This window comes from Sarcophilus harrisii, chromosome 2, assembly GCF_902635505.1.
Source record: "Sarcophilus harrisii chromosome 2, mSarHar1.11, whole genome shotgun sequence".
In the NCBI taxonomy this organism is placed as follows: domain Eukaryota; kingdom Metazoa; phylum Chordata; class Mammalia; order Dasyuromorphia; family Dasyuridae; genus Sarcophilus; species Sarcophilus harrisii.
Window position 1 is genome coordinate 610,412 of NC_045427.1, and position 14,944 is coordinate 625,355.

At 60.9% G+C, this 14,944-nt stretch overlaps 1 protein-coding gene across 1 annotated transcript; it reads right to left on the bottom strand.

Annotated features, from left to right (window-relative positions):
- Nucleotides 1-27: 27 nt before the first annotated feature.
- LOC111718843 (collagen alpha-1(III) chain-like) lies at nucleotides 28-11,743 on the bottom strand. The gene is made up of 8 exons (XM_031954219.1): nucleotides 11,660-11,743; nucleotides 4,540-5,059; nucleotides 2,342-2,952; nucleotides 1,801-1,877; nucleotides 1,279-1,417; nucleotides 995-1,082; nucleotides 688-827; nucleotides 28-580 (listed from the first exon to the last, which is right to left on the bottom strand). Exons 1-8 carry the CDS (start codon nucleotides 11,741-11,743, stop codon nucleotides 446-448), a joined length of 1,794 nt encoding a protein of 597 aa, XP_031810079.1. The 3' UTR covers nucleotides 28-445.
- Nucleotides 11,744-14,944: the final 3,201 nt, after the last annotated feature.

Genomic DNA, 14,944 nt, shown 5'->3' on the forward strand with positions numbered 1-14,944 from the left:
CATCCTTTCCCTGGGCCCGGCCTTTGGGGCCTGGGGGGGGGAGGGGGGAGACGGGCAGCCGTGCCCAGGGTGCCCGTGGCATCTCGCCTTCCGGTTGGGCTTGGGCTTGCTGTGGGTGCGAGCTCATGGCGGTGGTGAGGGGGGGGGCAGGGGTCAGCTCCTGGTCCAGCACTCCTCAGGGCTTGGGGCCCCAGACATCCACCATGAGGATGAGCTCTGAGGGGGGGAGGGTAAAGGAGCCTCTCCAGGGCCGGGGTCCAGAGGGTAGTGACACAAGTCGCTTTATTTGGCCCTCGGGCTACGCTGGCGTTTCCTGCAACCCCCCAGAAAGCCATCAGCCTCCTAGGAGCAGAAATGCCCCCCAAACTGGGGGTCTCTGGTCCCGAGGTCGGAAATCCACCCGGCCCCCTGCACAGCAGAGCCCCTGGGGGCCCGCTCCTCAAGTTCAGTGCCCCCCAGGAGGAAACATGGAGTTTCTGGTTGCCAGCTCAGGTGGAGCTGGGGGCCCCCACGGCGACCTCCTCATGGCCATTGCAAGGCCTGGCCCGCGCTGGGGATGTAGGCCGGCCTCTCCTGGTACCTGGGGCAGAGAGGGCACAGAGGTCCCCTGAGCCCCCCTCGGGACCCCCACGCCCGCCCCCCGGCCAGATGGGAGCTGGGCCCTCCGCGGAGCAGAGGCTCACTTACACGTGGCGCGCTTTGTGGCTGGGGGGCCGCGACGTGGACCTGAGCAACGCGGGCCGGTGGGCCCAGGCCTCCGCAGCCTTGCTGCTGGCCCCGGTGCTGCCCACCTCGTTCAGGGACAGCGTGCTGCACGCCGAAGACATCTGCCCGGTGACCAGACAAGGGTTGGGGTCCTGGATCCCCTCCCACCCCCACCCCCAGGGTGGCTCCTGCCTGGGGCTCTTATCCACCAGGCGGAAGCTCCCCAGCACCTGGGCTTCCGGTAGGGGAGGCCCCCCTCGGGCCGGCAGCAGACCCCTCCCCAGCTCACCGCCTTGTCCAGTGTGTCCTCCAGGTCTGGGAAGTGCCTCGGGCCGGCCGACTGACTCCTCCCCGCGGTGTCTGGCCTGGAGGGGGCCCTGAAGGGAGCCCAGAAGGAAGGGGGTTCCCCTGGGGGGGGCGGACCCTGCCCGGGGACGGCACCCCCATCAGTCGGGCCACCGTCCGAGCGGGCCGAGTTAGACCAGGGAGCCTGAGGGGCTTCCTCCGCCCCAGCGGCCCCTGCGTCCGCTCCTCCTAGTGCCCCCCAGACCTGCCCCGCGCCCAGAGGCCCACCTGCTGCGGGCGAAGCCTCGGCCTTCGGCGGGCGCCGAGGCGGGGCATCTGCGGGGCCGGGCGAAGGAGAAGGGGGGCAGCCCCTCGAGCTGCCGGGCTTTCTCCACCTGCTTGAACTCCTTCATCGTGTATCTCTTCCCTGCAGGGACAGCGGGACCCCAAGGGAGGGCCCCCCCAATCCGGGAGCGGGGGAGGGGCCCGCCCCACCCCGAGTGTCAGGCGCTCCCGGCGGACAAGCGCGGCCCCGCCCACCCCCTCCGGGCGCATCGCGGGAGCCTGCGCCCCCTCCCCCTTTGGGCCTGCGCGCCCGGCCCCGGCGGACACCTCCCGCCCCCTCCCGGCCTTCCCCGCGGGAGCGCTCGCCGCTCTCCTCCCCCTCCCCGAGGCTCAGGGGAGACCTCTGGCACCGAGTCACGGAAGCCAGGTGGGCACCCGGGGCGGGGCCTGGCGGTGACGTCACGGGCGAGGCGCGCTGGGATTGGCTGTTGGCGGCAGGGGGCGGGGTGGGCACCTGTCTCGCACCGGAGAATGGCTCGGTTCTCCTCGTCCCTGTCTTGCTGGGCGAGCTGCATGGGGTCCCGGAACAGAGGGACCATGACCTGGGAGAGAGGTGACCGCCGCCGCTCGCTCTGGCCTGACGGAGCCACCGAGGCTCGGGAAGCGGCGCGCCCTCCGGGCGAGGGGGCAAAGGGCGCTGGAGGGGGGGCGGGGCGAGGGAGCAAAGGGCGCTGGCGGGGGGGCGGGGCGAGGGAGCAAAGGGCGCTGGCGGGGGGGCGGGGCGAGGGAGCAAAGGGCGCTGGCGGGGGGGGCGGGGCGAGGGAGCAAAGGGCGCTGGAGGGGGCGGGGCGCTGGAGGGGGCGGGGCGAGGGCGTTAAGGGCATCGGAGGGGAGGGGGTGAAGGGGCGGCCGGACCTAGGCGCTTGCCCTCCTGGAGGCCATGGCCGGCCCTCGTCCCCCAGCCCCAGGGGGTCCCTGCTGGCATCTCAGGGGCGTCCGTGTGGTTCCCCCCCCCCCATGGCACCCTTGGAAGGGAAGGGAGGCCGGTCCCACACGTGGGCAGCACCTTGAGATACGTTGGGTCCTTATTCCTCATGTGAAAAGGGTCGTACTCCCGGGGGTCGTAGTGATCAATGAAAGCTCTGCCCTGGGGGGGGTGGGAGCCGTGAGCCCGAGGGCCCCGGACCCCGCGAGGGCCCCAGACCCCGGGAGGGCCCCAGACCCCGGGAGGGCCCCAGACCCCGGGGGGCCCCAGGCGGGCCCCGGCCCCAGTCCCTGTGAGGGCCCCAGACCCCCGTTGGGCCCCGAGCGCCCGGGCTCCCCCTGCATGGGCCAGAGCCGGGACAGAAATGCCCCCCCCACCCGCTGCCATGGCCACAGGGGGTGCAGAGACCAGGACCCCTGGAGCAGAGGGGAGGCGGGGAGGGCAGGGCCGGCCCTTCGCTGGAGGGAGTCCCTTGGGGGCGGCGGAGGGTGGGCGAGGGGACCACAAGGCTTGAGAGCTGCTGCTCGGGCCGGGGCTGCCCCCAGACTCGGGGAGGATGTTCCTCCCCCCCAGTGCTCTGACCAAGCTTCTGGGGAGCCCACACCCCACAACCTCCTGCCTCCAGGCCTTTGCCTGAGCTGTGCCCTCACCCCGCCGCACCCCAGAATCCCCGCTTTCCTCAGGATGAAGCCCTGGAAAGGACAAGGAAGATCAGGGAATCTGGGATCTGCATGGGGGTCTCCCCACCACGAGGGAAGCTCCTCCCCCATCTTTGCGCCCCCAGAGCTTAGTCTAGGAGGCCCGGACACCCACAAGTCACCTAAGGAACGCTTGGCAACTGTGAAACGACTCCCCAGGGCGGCCCCTCCCCCAGGGCCTCCTCTCTGTCCCTGCCCGGGACCCCCCTCCTCAGGGCGCCCTGCGAGGAAAAAGGGGCAGCCGCGGAGTCGGAAGGAGGGAGGCCGGGCCAGGGAGGGGGAGGGAAGGCAAAGAACCGGCCTGGAAGGAGATGGCCAAGTACGGCCGAGTCTGGGACAGAGAGGCCGCAGGCTGAGGGACGAGATGCAGGGAGGTTGGAGAACGGGGGGCGAGGGGGGGAGAGATTCGTTCCCGGCCTTTGGGGAGTCGGTTTAACGGTTGCACGGTGAGGCAGAAATGGGGTGGGGTAGAGAGGGAGAGTGCCCCGGCGTCGGGAGATGGCGGGAGTTTTGAGAGAGTTACTTTCTGTGCCGGGAAAGGGAAGATTTGGTGGTAGGGAGTGCTTTTTGAGGAAGTTGGAAAGCGAGAAGATTTAGAAAGGTTTGTAGGGGGGTTCGCGGCCAGGGGTAGAAGGTGGTTTTGGGGTGTTTTGGAGAGTGTGGGTTGTTGTGAAAGATTTACAGGTGTGGCAGAGTTTGCTGAAAGTTAAAGGGAAGAGAAAGAGAGGGAGGAGAGATGCCATGGGGAGATTTCTAGAGGTGTTTGGGGTTTGGCTGGATAGGGAGGTTTAGGGTTGGGGGTGGGGCGGCTGGGCGTTTTTCGTGGTTTTGAGGGTGGTTTTGGAGGATTAGGTAGGGGTTTTGACTTTTCTTTGGGCTATTGGGGTTGGCGGCAGTACTTGATAAAGGGAGGCGAGGTTGGGTTTAGGCGGGGAGGATGGGTTTTGCTGCGGTGTTTGGGAGGGGATTAGGGTTTGGCGATTTGTGGTTTAGGTGAGGAGTGGGGGGTGTGACAAAGTGTATTGGAAAGTTGCTTAAATGGTTGGATGGATGACTGGGTGAGGGGGTTGAGGTGGGGTTGTGGGGGGCTGACGGGAGATTTTTTTAGAGTTACTTGGAGTTTTGTTTGTGGTTTGTTGTGGTGGGGTGGGGAGTTTTGGGGTTGCTTTGTATTTGTTGTTGTCTTGGAGGTGGTGTTCGGGTTTTGTTTTCTTTCGGTGGGAGGGGGGGGTAGGATTTTGGTGTGATTAAGTGTGAGAGGGTTCTTGATTTGTAGTTTACGGTATGAGTTTCCTTGACTTAGTATGTTCTTGATAGTAATTTTATTTTGGGAAAGGGAGACAAGGGCGGTTTGCTCCTTCCTTCCTCTCCTCCTTCTTTCTCCTCCCTCCTCTCCTCCTTCCTCCTCTCTCCTCCTCCTCCCCCCTCCCTCTGGCATGAGCCCTGCTTCTAGACTTCAGGGGCTGTGGGGCCTCCCTCTGGGGCCTTAGAAATAGCCCTTTAGAGCTGGGTGACTGACTGGGGCCAGGAGAAGCGGAGCCGCCTCCCCAAGGGTCCGCCAGCCTTGGCCGTTTCCTCAGGGAAGGTACAAGAACTTGGTGGGAAGTGGTGCCCCCCCCATCTCTCCAGGAGGCAAAGCCGGATCTCCGCAAGCGCGCGCAGAGCCTGGTGCCAGCCCAGGGATGCCCCTGCCCTCGCTGCCGCCGCCCTCGCTGCCCTCCCTGCCACCGCCACCTTCCCTGCCGGGCTCCGCAAGCGCGCGCAGAGCCTGGTACCAGCCCAGGGATGCCCCTGCCCTCGCTGCCCTCGCTGCCGCCGCACTCGCTGCCCTCCCTGCCGGGCTCCGCGAGGCGCGCCCGCTCCTTCCAGCCCCAGGACACTTTCTCTGCCCGGGTTTCAGGCCCCCTTCTCTCTGCACACCTCCCCCTTCCCCGCCCAAGCGCGCGTCCAGGCCGAGGATCGAACGCCCGGACCCCGGCATCGGCGACCCCGGCTGGGCAGAGACCGCCGGGCTGCAGGGCCCCGCACTCACCTTCACGATCAATTTTTCTCGGCATAAGATCAACTGGACGGCTGTGTCGATGTCATATTTGGCCAGTGTCTGAGAGGAGAGAAGGACGCGGCCGTGAGGAGCAAACCCTGAAAGGCGGGAGCCCAGAGAGACGCCGGCGATCCCAGGGGTCCTCGGCCTCCCGGAGTCCTGGACTGGCCGCGGAGGGGGCGGGCCACGTCCCCTCCCTCTGTCGGAGCGCGAGGGCTCCTGCCCACGTCCTGCCGGGAACCTCTGGTGGCCCAGCGCTCGGCGCCGGCTCGGAACCGTCCCGGAACCTTCGTGCGGGCACCCGGGAGAGAGCGGCCGGTGGGAACCTGCCCTTGCCGAGTTTTTTGCTATAAATGGGCCATGGAGAGTTTGCCCCTTGCGGGGCTTTTGGTCATTTAGCTCTACAAATGCCGAGGGGTGAAGGAGGTTCCATTCCCAGAACAAACGAGTTCTCGATTCCCCTAGAGCTTCCGAAGCACTTTGTCAGCCCGATTGCAAAAGACCAATTCATCTTTCTCTTTGTGAAAATAAAAACTATGTACCTCCTTACGTCACTTCCTCCCTCCCCCCATGCCCCAGACACCCCCTGCCCAGGGATACGGCACCCCAGAAACAGCCTCCTGTACCTTTAAAGAACAATACCTGCCCTGAGCGGAAAGAAACTGTTCTCTCTGGACCCCTCTCCCCGATGCCTGTTGTCTGCAGTGAACAGGATGAGAACAGACCGAGAGAAGCCCAGAAAGACCACGTTGCGCAGAAAGGAACGTTGAGGTGACCTTTCACTGGCGTCTGTCCTTCCTTTGAACAACCTGGCATAAATGTCCATCCCTCTGCAAAGACGCTTCCCCAAAAACTTTCCCTAGGGCTTCCACATCAGAGGAAGAGCATTTCTGGCCAGACTTAAAGCTCCCCCAAGCTGGAGTCTCATCTCTGAGCCTGATTCTGGCCAGACTTGGAACACCGAAGGAAAGCGACAGGAGGGGAAGATCATCTTCCTGCCCCGGAAACTGAAGACGTCACAAGCTGATTATTAGCTAACTTTGTAACTAAAATTACTGCTAATTCCCCAAAATAATCCGAATGGTAAAAATATAATAGTCCACTGAAAAGAAGTCTTGTAAAGCAGAATCAACCAAGTGGGAAGCGATGTACAAAAGGCTGCTGAAGAAAAGAACTCCTTAAAAAGTTCTAAACATGCGGGGCTCCCATTGCTGGGCTGCAGCATTAAGCTCCGCTGACTTAGTGAAGAACCACCCAGTGGGGAGGTTAGAAAAGGCTTCATGTGCAAGCAGGGCCAAGAGTTGGGTTTGAAGGAAGAGGGAGACTTCGAGGGCCTTGGGGGAGACCATTGAAAACCAGAGAGAGGAAGGACGGAGATTCCTGCCCAAGCCTCTCCCCAACCTGCTCCAAGTTCCTTCACATGATGACTCTGAACAAATTTCAGAGCAGCAGGACACCCAGAGAGCGCTCCAGCCTAAGGCAGAGGAGATCCACCGCACCAGTGCTGGGACGTCCGGAGACACCCAATGTGGGCGCCAAACGTAACGACCACGCTAGCACCCAGGACACCCCAGAATCAGCCGGAGTCAGGATAAGCAAAAGTCCTTAATCTTTATTCTCGGTCCCCAGACATGGGATTGAACAGGATGGAAGCAGAATCTCCATAACCTCCTTCTCCCTCGTCTCCCGTCTCCCGCCAAGAGTGTGTCCCTTGCTCGTCCCTCCTACAATCCTCTACATACCAATCATTGAGCCAGTACAAATAGCGGAAAGGACCATTTTTCCAAGCATATGCCCATGGAGTACTGTCCAATCAGTAGTTAACTCAAGAGCTCAGCAAGCCTGACCTCCATGCATCGACTGGATCGTTTCAGCCCCTCTACAGGTAAGGATCAATATTGCTGTGGTGAATGAGGTTGGTGATGATGTTGATGGATTTAGTTGATGGATTGATCCGAGTTGATGGATTTAGGATTAGGCCCCCACCCCTAACCCCGGCACCTTCGACGGCCAATCAAGCTTTAAGCGCTCGCTCCAAGGCACCCACTTCAGCCGCCTTTGTGGCTATCAGAAAAAAACATGTTTCCATCCCTGCTCTCATGCTTGGGTAGCCATCCCCCTCTCTCCGAGGGGTTTGGGGCCCATTCCTTAGCTCCAACCTCATCTGCCTCCTCTGTCACCGCAGCTTCTTGGAGCCACAGATGGGAGCTGGGGGACAGCAGAAGTGGGGAGCAGCCCCGAATGGGACACGGTGGCCCTCACACCGGAGGTGCTAGTCCCCTCCCGACGCCTCATACACCCGGATAATAAGCGTCATCGCTTGCTTTCTCAATGTTTGGGGAGCGGGGATTCGGAAATGAATGTTTTCACATAAGTGTTGAAAGCAAGTGCTGCCCCAGCCCCACCTCAGCAGCTCATGCTGCTCGGCCCGAAGAACATGGTTTGGGATTCCCAGGGTTCTGGGATGGAATGGCCACGAGCAGGCTCACCAAGGCATGTTTGTGCCCGTTTGTGCCCAAGTGGATCTTTCAGGACTGTTGTCAAAGACTGTTGTTCTCGGGCTCCAAAACGCCCAGCTGTTTGGGGAGGAGCCCCAATTTCGGCCTTTTCCCCCAAGCCAGATAACTTCACACTCACTCTGTTCTCCTGCACAAGACTCAGTCATCCTTGCTGAGGAGTTCGGGTTGTAAAGCTTCCATTGACCTGCTCTTGCCCCCCCTCCCCGACACTGGGGTGACCCTAGGATTCACTGCCCAACAGAAATCAAGTCAAGCAGGTGCCCCCTGTGATCGGACCGTGTCTCTGAGGACGGAGACTGAGGTCTCCGCTGTAGAAGGAAACCAGGAACCAGGCAGGTGGGGGGGCTCTTGATGGTAGACCTCAATGAAACCACCAGAAAGGAAGCAGCGGCCACTCGATGGAGGAAGGCTGGACGATGGCTCATCTTATGGGCAATGGAGAATGAGGAGGTGGGGAATTCTGTGAGGGGCTGAGGTGGTGAGTTAAGGAGGAGAAGATGGAGGGAAGAAGGAAATAAGCATTTATTAAGCACCAACCATGGTCCAGGAGCTGTGTTAGGCTATTTACAAATGTGATCCCATTTGGTCTTCACAACCTCTCTGTGGAGAAGGTACTAACCCAATTTTACTGTTGAGTAAACTAAGCAGGAAGCAGTTGATTTGTTCAGACTCACAGATCTAGTAAGTATCTGAAGCTGGGTTTGAACTCAGGTCTTTCTGACCTGACACTTGCTCTCTGGCAAGAAGTCTCCTGGAAGCAGAAGTTAGAAATAAGGAAATCAGGAAGCCAAAGACACAAAGCCTTGGGCTTTTGTAATAGGTGGGCTGTGTCTGCCCCTCAGTGGGCAGGGTCTCCCATGGACAGCACCCTCCATCTCGGAGATTTGGACGTCTCTATGGCCATCCCTCCTCTGCTTTTTACTACTGATCTCCCTGGCTTCTACAGGAAGCCTTGCACAATCCCTCTTAATTCCAGCACCTTCCCTTATTTATTCTTCATCCTTTATAGAGCTCACTTTGTATTCAGCTTGTCTATTTGTTGTCCCCTCCATTAGATCGTAAGCTCTTTGAGGACAAGAACTGTTTTTTTCCAGTGCTTAGCACAAGACCTGACACACAGGAGTGCAAAATAAACGCTCTGTTCCCCCATCATTAAAGCACCAGTGAGTAGCCCCCTCAGTTGACTCACTTCCAAGATAGAACAAAACAATCTTATTAACATTTCTCCAGCCCTCTTCCCTGCACCTTCTCATCACCAACCCTAAACTTTTCCATTTACCTAGCCACAATAAATAAAACATTGTGGTAAAATGTTTTACCCTCACAGCAACCCTCGCAGCAAACACTGGCATTTAATAGGCTATGTGAACGTAAGGAGAGGAGACAGGCAGGATGGAGTGGCCAAGGCCAGCGTGGCGCAGAGTGCTGGACTGACCATAGACTTATCCTCTCTGAGCTAAATATTCACCTTCAGACAGCAGCAACGGCTCCCAGACAGAAAGGGGGCAGCTTTAGAGATTTGGTGTCCAGCACTGCATTTGTTCATCTGGGTCAGAACCCTCGCAAACCTCAAGACTGATTTGACAAAAATCATGGAGAAATTAAGAAGCTGCTAAATGAAAAATGAGAACTCCACAGGACGTGCCAGCAAGTAGTTCATCTCTAAGAAAGTATCATTCAATTCCATCAAAAGTAAAATATGTTGAAAACATAAGATGTAGGATCCTTGGCTCAGTAAGAAGGCAGAGGAGTATCAATCCAGAGTGCTTTCATGATGCCCTGAAGACAATTTATGGGCCGAGGATTCGTCCATCTGACCGAGTTGGCCTTCGTTGCCAGTGAGGGCCAAGTGTGCCCCAGTTTGGCTGCCCAGAGAAATCCATCAGGACGGTACCTCAGTTTGTGCTGGCGTGCTTGCCGGGGTGCTGGACAAGGGGCGATGCTCCCCAGCTTTCCTGGTCACCAGTGGAGTGAAATGAGACCGTGTGCTCACTGCCCTGTTTGTAGCACGTTTTCAGTCATCCATGAGGAAGAACAAGGTGTCCAGGTCAGCTCCTGCGCCGATGGTCCACTCCCCAACTGCAGAAGGCTATGGGCCAAGACCAGAGCAGGGAGGGCTGGTGGGGACTTTTTGTTGGGAGATGCCTGGGCCCTCAAGGCAGCCTCTGAGACCAAGATACAGCACAGCTGAGATCGAATCTTCACTGCTTGTGCTAGTTTTGGCCCAACAATGATCACCAAAAAAGCACAGCCCTCCATCAGCTAGAGCCACGGCGTCCCTATGATAGGGGAACCCTCAGTGACAGTGAATGGGGAAGGTCTGAATGCCGTGGAAGAGTTCACTTACCTCGGCAGGACACTTCCAGGGATTGATAATGAGATTGGCCCCTGCCTTGCCAGAGCTGGCTCAGGGTTTGAGGGGTTCCAAAGGAAAGTGGGAGAGGAGACTGACCACCGAGCCATGGTGCTGACCTCACTGTATTGGAATGCCAAACATACACTTGCCTAAAAGATTATTTGTGGAGAACTCACAGAGCAAGTCCTCATAAAGTAGTCACCAGGACACTCTCAGGGTCTCTCTTAAGAACTTTAGAATTGGGACAGTGTTATGAGCCAGAATTTGGTGATAACTCACTGGAATTGATGGAAGCAGTGCTTGGGTTTGCACCTTTTGAGAGGTCACACATTAGCTCACACACATTAGTTCACACTTTTGGGAGATTCACAAGTCAGTATTCAATATGAGATTCACAAATTCACACCTCCCATAATCCCACTCTCAGAGGAGGAGTCAATCTTTGAGTTTACCCCTCTAAAAGAGCATAAAAAGAGCTTCAGTCAGTCAGTCAGTGGAGGAGATTGCGTCGGAGTTGAGCTGGAGGCAGAAGCTGGAAGAGCCAAAAGACGAGCTGCAAGAGCTCTTGGAACCAAGGAGGGAGAGAGGCCTCTAAGAAAGCGAACCGGGCCCAAGGAAAGAGACAAGACTTGGAAGGAGAAAATAAACATTTGGATTTTATCAACTGGCTGAGTTTGAGGTGATTATTACTCTAAACTGAAACTACGGCTGCCTCCAGAAAACCTCCCCAAGAAACCTGCTCCCAGAGAACCATCATATTATAGAAAAGAAGACCACCACAGGACAGCTAGGCAATACAATGGATAGAGCACCGGCCCTGAAGTCAGGAGGACCCGAGTTCAAATCTGGCCTTAACATTTTCTAGCTGTGTGACCCTGGGCAAGTCACTTAACCCCAATCGCCTCAGGGGAAAAAATAACTTCAGAATTGAAACTATGACATGGGGGGCCCCGGCATTGGAGCCCCCAGCATGGGGTGCCCTCATCTCTATGAATGAAGCAGAATTGAATTAATCCAAAGGAAATGTGGAATATGCAAAACAAGAAAAGCTCCCCCAAATATTCATGGAACTATTTGTGTCCAAGGGTTCTGAGCTCACTGGTCTGATCAGCCACAGTCAGGCTGATCCTTACACAACGATGTCATCATGTTGGTCCATTCTGAGAACGAGGGACAACTGAACGAAGCAAACTGAGCCTGTCCGATCTGTTGGTGAGGCGAGCGGTGACCGATGAAACGAGCCACGTGTGGCTCCAAGGAGGGCGAGGAGGGCAGCACAGGACATCGCGTCCCCAGAAGTGCTGCAGCAACAACAGCCCCCCTTCTCTGAAGTGCCCCATCGGTGAATGGGTGGGTTTTGGAAAAGAGCCTCGGCCATAACCAGCCCACAAAGCCTTGTTTCTGTACCTGCTCGGAGCCGGCCGTTACACAGACAATGGAAGGAACCTGGCTGCCCCGGGGAACAACTAGCACTGCTCGGATGAGTGAAAGCAAGGCTGGAGCAGAGGGAGCCAAGGAGGAAACATGGAGGAGTGGGCACAAAGCCAGAGGGCTGCGGAGGGGGGGGGAGAGTCAGCTGGAGAGATGTGTGGGCCCAGTGGGGGAGAACTGGGAGGAGGAAAAGGCTGGACTGGGGAGGGAAGCGGCTGGAGGAGAGTTTGCTTCTGGGAGCCCAACCAACGTCCACCTGGGGTGGACAAGTTCTGCCCCTTTCTTCCTCTGCGCTCCAGCAGCGCAGGAGGCAGGTCTCCTACAGGAGCAGCTGGCTGGAAGGTCTGGCCCTACCTCCAGAAAAGCCATGGACTTGGGCTCCGGCCAGTCCCTGATGCCAAACCTGGAAAGTCGCGAGCAGCAGAAAGGCTTTTCCATGGTTGAGCAAGCCCTGAAAGGCCGGAGAAACTAGGGGGCCCCCCACCAAGTCAGGGGGTCCCTAGATTCCCGGGGGGGATGGGAGACAAAGGGAGCCCCTTGGGAGGAAGGGGGGCCTGGGCCCACCCAGGGTCGGGGGGGAAAGTCTGGCTCTCCCCAACCAAGGCTCCTTTGGGGAGCGGCTCTCCCAAACTCCCGAAGGAGGGCCAGGAGGGCCCGGCAGCCTGCCAACGAGGCGCCAGCAGAGGGGCCGAGGAAGCAAGGGGCAAAACCCCAGGGTCCCCCACAGAGGGGCCCCCATGCCAGACCGACCGGCCAATGGGAGCAGGCCTGGAAGGGGCCCGGGCTCAGAACCCGGGGAAGGAGTTGAATCCTGAGCCCAAAACGGCTCCTCACCTACCCCAACCTCCCTTAAAAGGGAGGAGCCAGGGGAGGAAAGAACTCTGCCCCGAGACAGGATTTTCAGGGAACAGCGACAAGGACCAAATTAAGAGGGAAGAAAATCCTGATTAAAAAATCCCCCAGAGTCCCCTTTTTCCAACCCCTAAAAATGTTTAGGAAGAAAGGAGGAGGGAAAGAAAAAGGGAAAAGGAAGGAAGGGAGGGGGGAGGGAAGGAAGGAGGGGAGGGGGAGGGAGGGAAGAAGGAAGGAAGGGGAAGAAGGAAGGAAGGGAAGGGAAGGAAGGAAGGAAGGAAGGAAGGAAGGAAGGAAAAGGAAGGAGGGAAGGAAGGGAGGAGGGGAAGGAGGGAGGAAAAGGGGGGAACTTCCCTGAAGGAGAAGGAAAGAGAAGGAACCAGAGGTTCTTAGTGGGAAGGCCGTTGGGAAGGGGCAGAGGAGAAGCGCTGGAAAGGAGGGTCCTCTCCCGGCCGTGCAGAGTCTGCCAGCGGCACCCCCCATTTCCAGGGCCCCGGAGGAGTTCCCAGCCCGCCTCGTGCCGCTCTCCCTGATGAGGTCCTGAAGTGGGAGGGGGGGCAGAGAAGCCGGAGGATGACTAATAAGACGGGTCCCTGACGCACCCGGGAGAGGGCTCCGCTGTCCATCAGCTTCGCCCCGATCTCCCCGCCAGGGGGCGTGGGCAGCCCCAGCGGGCCGTGCCCCGCCGGTGGCTGGAAGCCCCACTCTGGCCGCCCCCCTCCTCCCCCCGCCTCCCTTTGGGTCGGGCCTCTCGGGAGCCCTTCTCGGAGCCGGCTGGCTCCCCGGGGCTGCCCCGACCTCTGGGGGGCGCTCCTGGCTAACTGCCCCCGTCCTCGCCAGGGGCTCCTCTCTCCCCCCATCTGGTCCCTGAACCCTTTCGAATCCGCCTTTTGCCAAGGACGGAGGCCCTTCGGACCCCGGGGCCCACCTCCGCCCCTCCCCCCCCCTCTGTAACCCAAGGGGCGGGCGCTGTTTCCAGCGTCGCGCATTCTTCCGGCTGAGCAAACCGCCTGGTACACAGTAGGCACCTATTAAATGCTCGTTGGCTTAGTGTCCAAAACGAGCAGTTGGCTAAGACCACCCCGTGACTCTGGGAAAGGGAGAAGGGGGGGAGGGTCAGAGTTTCCCACAAGGTCCCCCGCCCAGAAGGGCCGCCCCCCTACACGTGATTCGCCCAGCAGAGGACTGGGGGAGGGGAGGAGAACAAGGCTTTTCCTCGCCTCGAGGCTTCACCGCCAGGGGGTGGCCTAACGGCGGCTGGTGACGTCAGCGCGCCTTAAGGGACAGAGGCGCTCTTTGCCAGGCCTCCCACCCGCCCCTGGGGACCAGAGCCCGGCCCGGAGGCCACGCCCCGCAGCGAGCCCGTCCTCCCCTCACGGCCCGGGGCCCCCCCTGGAGAAATTGGGCCTCCCAGCCTCCCGCTCCTGTCTGCCTCTTTCGGTCAGGGGGCCCACGCCCGGGGTTTACCAGGGACCCCCCTGTGGAGAAACATAGCTTGGGGTTGGGGCCCTGGCGGGACTCGGGGGCCCCCCAGGCCCCAGCCTTCCCACCGGCGTTCCCCACTTTCACAAGGCCCGGCATGGATGAAACCCCGCTGTGCCCCCAATGGAGTCGAAAAGCGCCTGCGGGAGGAAGGAGCGGGAGGGGAGGAGCGGGGGGACCGGGGGGGCGGCGGGAACGGGGGGGGGGGGAGGAGGGCGCGGGACAGGAGGGCGGCGGGAGCAAGGGAGGGCGGCCGGGAGGCGGGACCGGGAGGCGGGGAGCACGGGAGGAGGGCGGGGGACGGGGGCCGGGAGCCGGGGAGGGGGGGGGAAGGGAGGGGGGGGGAGCCCGGGAGGAGGGGGACCCGGGGGGCAGGGGCGGGGACCCAGCGGGCGAGGGGTTGGGCCCGGTTGGCGGGGTGGGGGGTGAGGGGTGAAGCCCCTGGGCAAATGGGGGACCCCGGCGGGAGCTTTGGAAAAATTCCGGAAGGCACCCCGGCCCAGGAGGCCGGGGGTTCCCCCGGGCCCCGTAAGGGCGGGGACCCCCTTAATCCCTTTCCCCCTGGGCCCGTCTTCCACCCGAAGGGAGGGCCCCCAGGTTCCGGGGGGGGGGGGGGGGCCCCCCCCGGGAAGGCCTGGTTCCCCTGCCCCCCCCAGTTGGGGGAGGCCGTTCCTGCCCCCAGCCCCCCCATTCCCCCACGGGCTTTCCAGCCCGGCAGGGGGCAGGCTGCCCCGGGGGGGGGGGCTCCGGAAGGAAAGAAAGCCCGGGCCCTGGGGTGGGGGGGGCGGGGGCATCGCCCCGGGTTGGGCTGCGGCCCCCCACCCCCGCCTCCCCCAGGCTGAGGAGGCCGCCAAGAAGGGAAAGCCCAGCCCCTCCCGGGGAGGGAAAGGGGACGCCCCCTCCCCTTTGTGCAGGGCCAGGGAAACCGGGCCCCAGGGGTAAAGGGGCAGCCCCACCCCTCTCTTGGCGCCCGGGCCCTCAGTCCTGCAGGAAGGCTTCCCCCGTTGTAAAGCGGCCCCTCCCCGGGCGTGAAGGGACCGCCCCGGAGACCCCTCCCCGGGGTGTGACAGGGACCGGCCGGGAGACCCCCCCGGTGCTACGGACCAAAGCCCCGGAGACCCCCCGTGCGTGCGAGACCAGCCCCGGAGACCCCCTCACCCCGGTGCGTGACAGGGACCAGAAGCCCCCGGAGACCCCCCTCCCCCCGGTGCGTGACAGGGACCAAAGGCCCGGGCCCCCCGGGTGACAGGGACCAAAGCCCCGGAACCCCCCGGTGGTGACAGGGACCAACCCCGGAGACCCCCC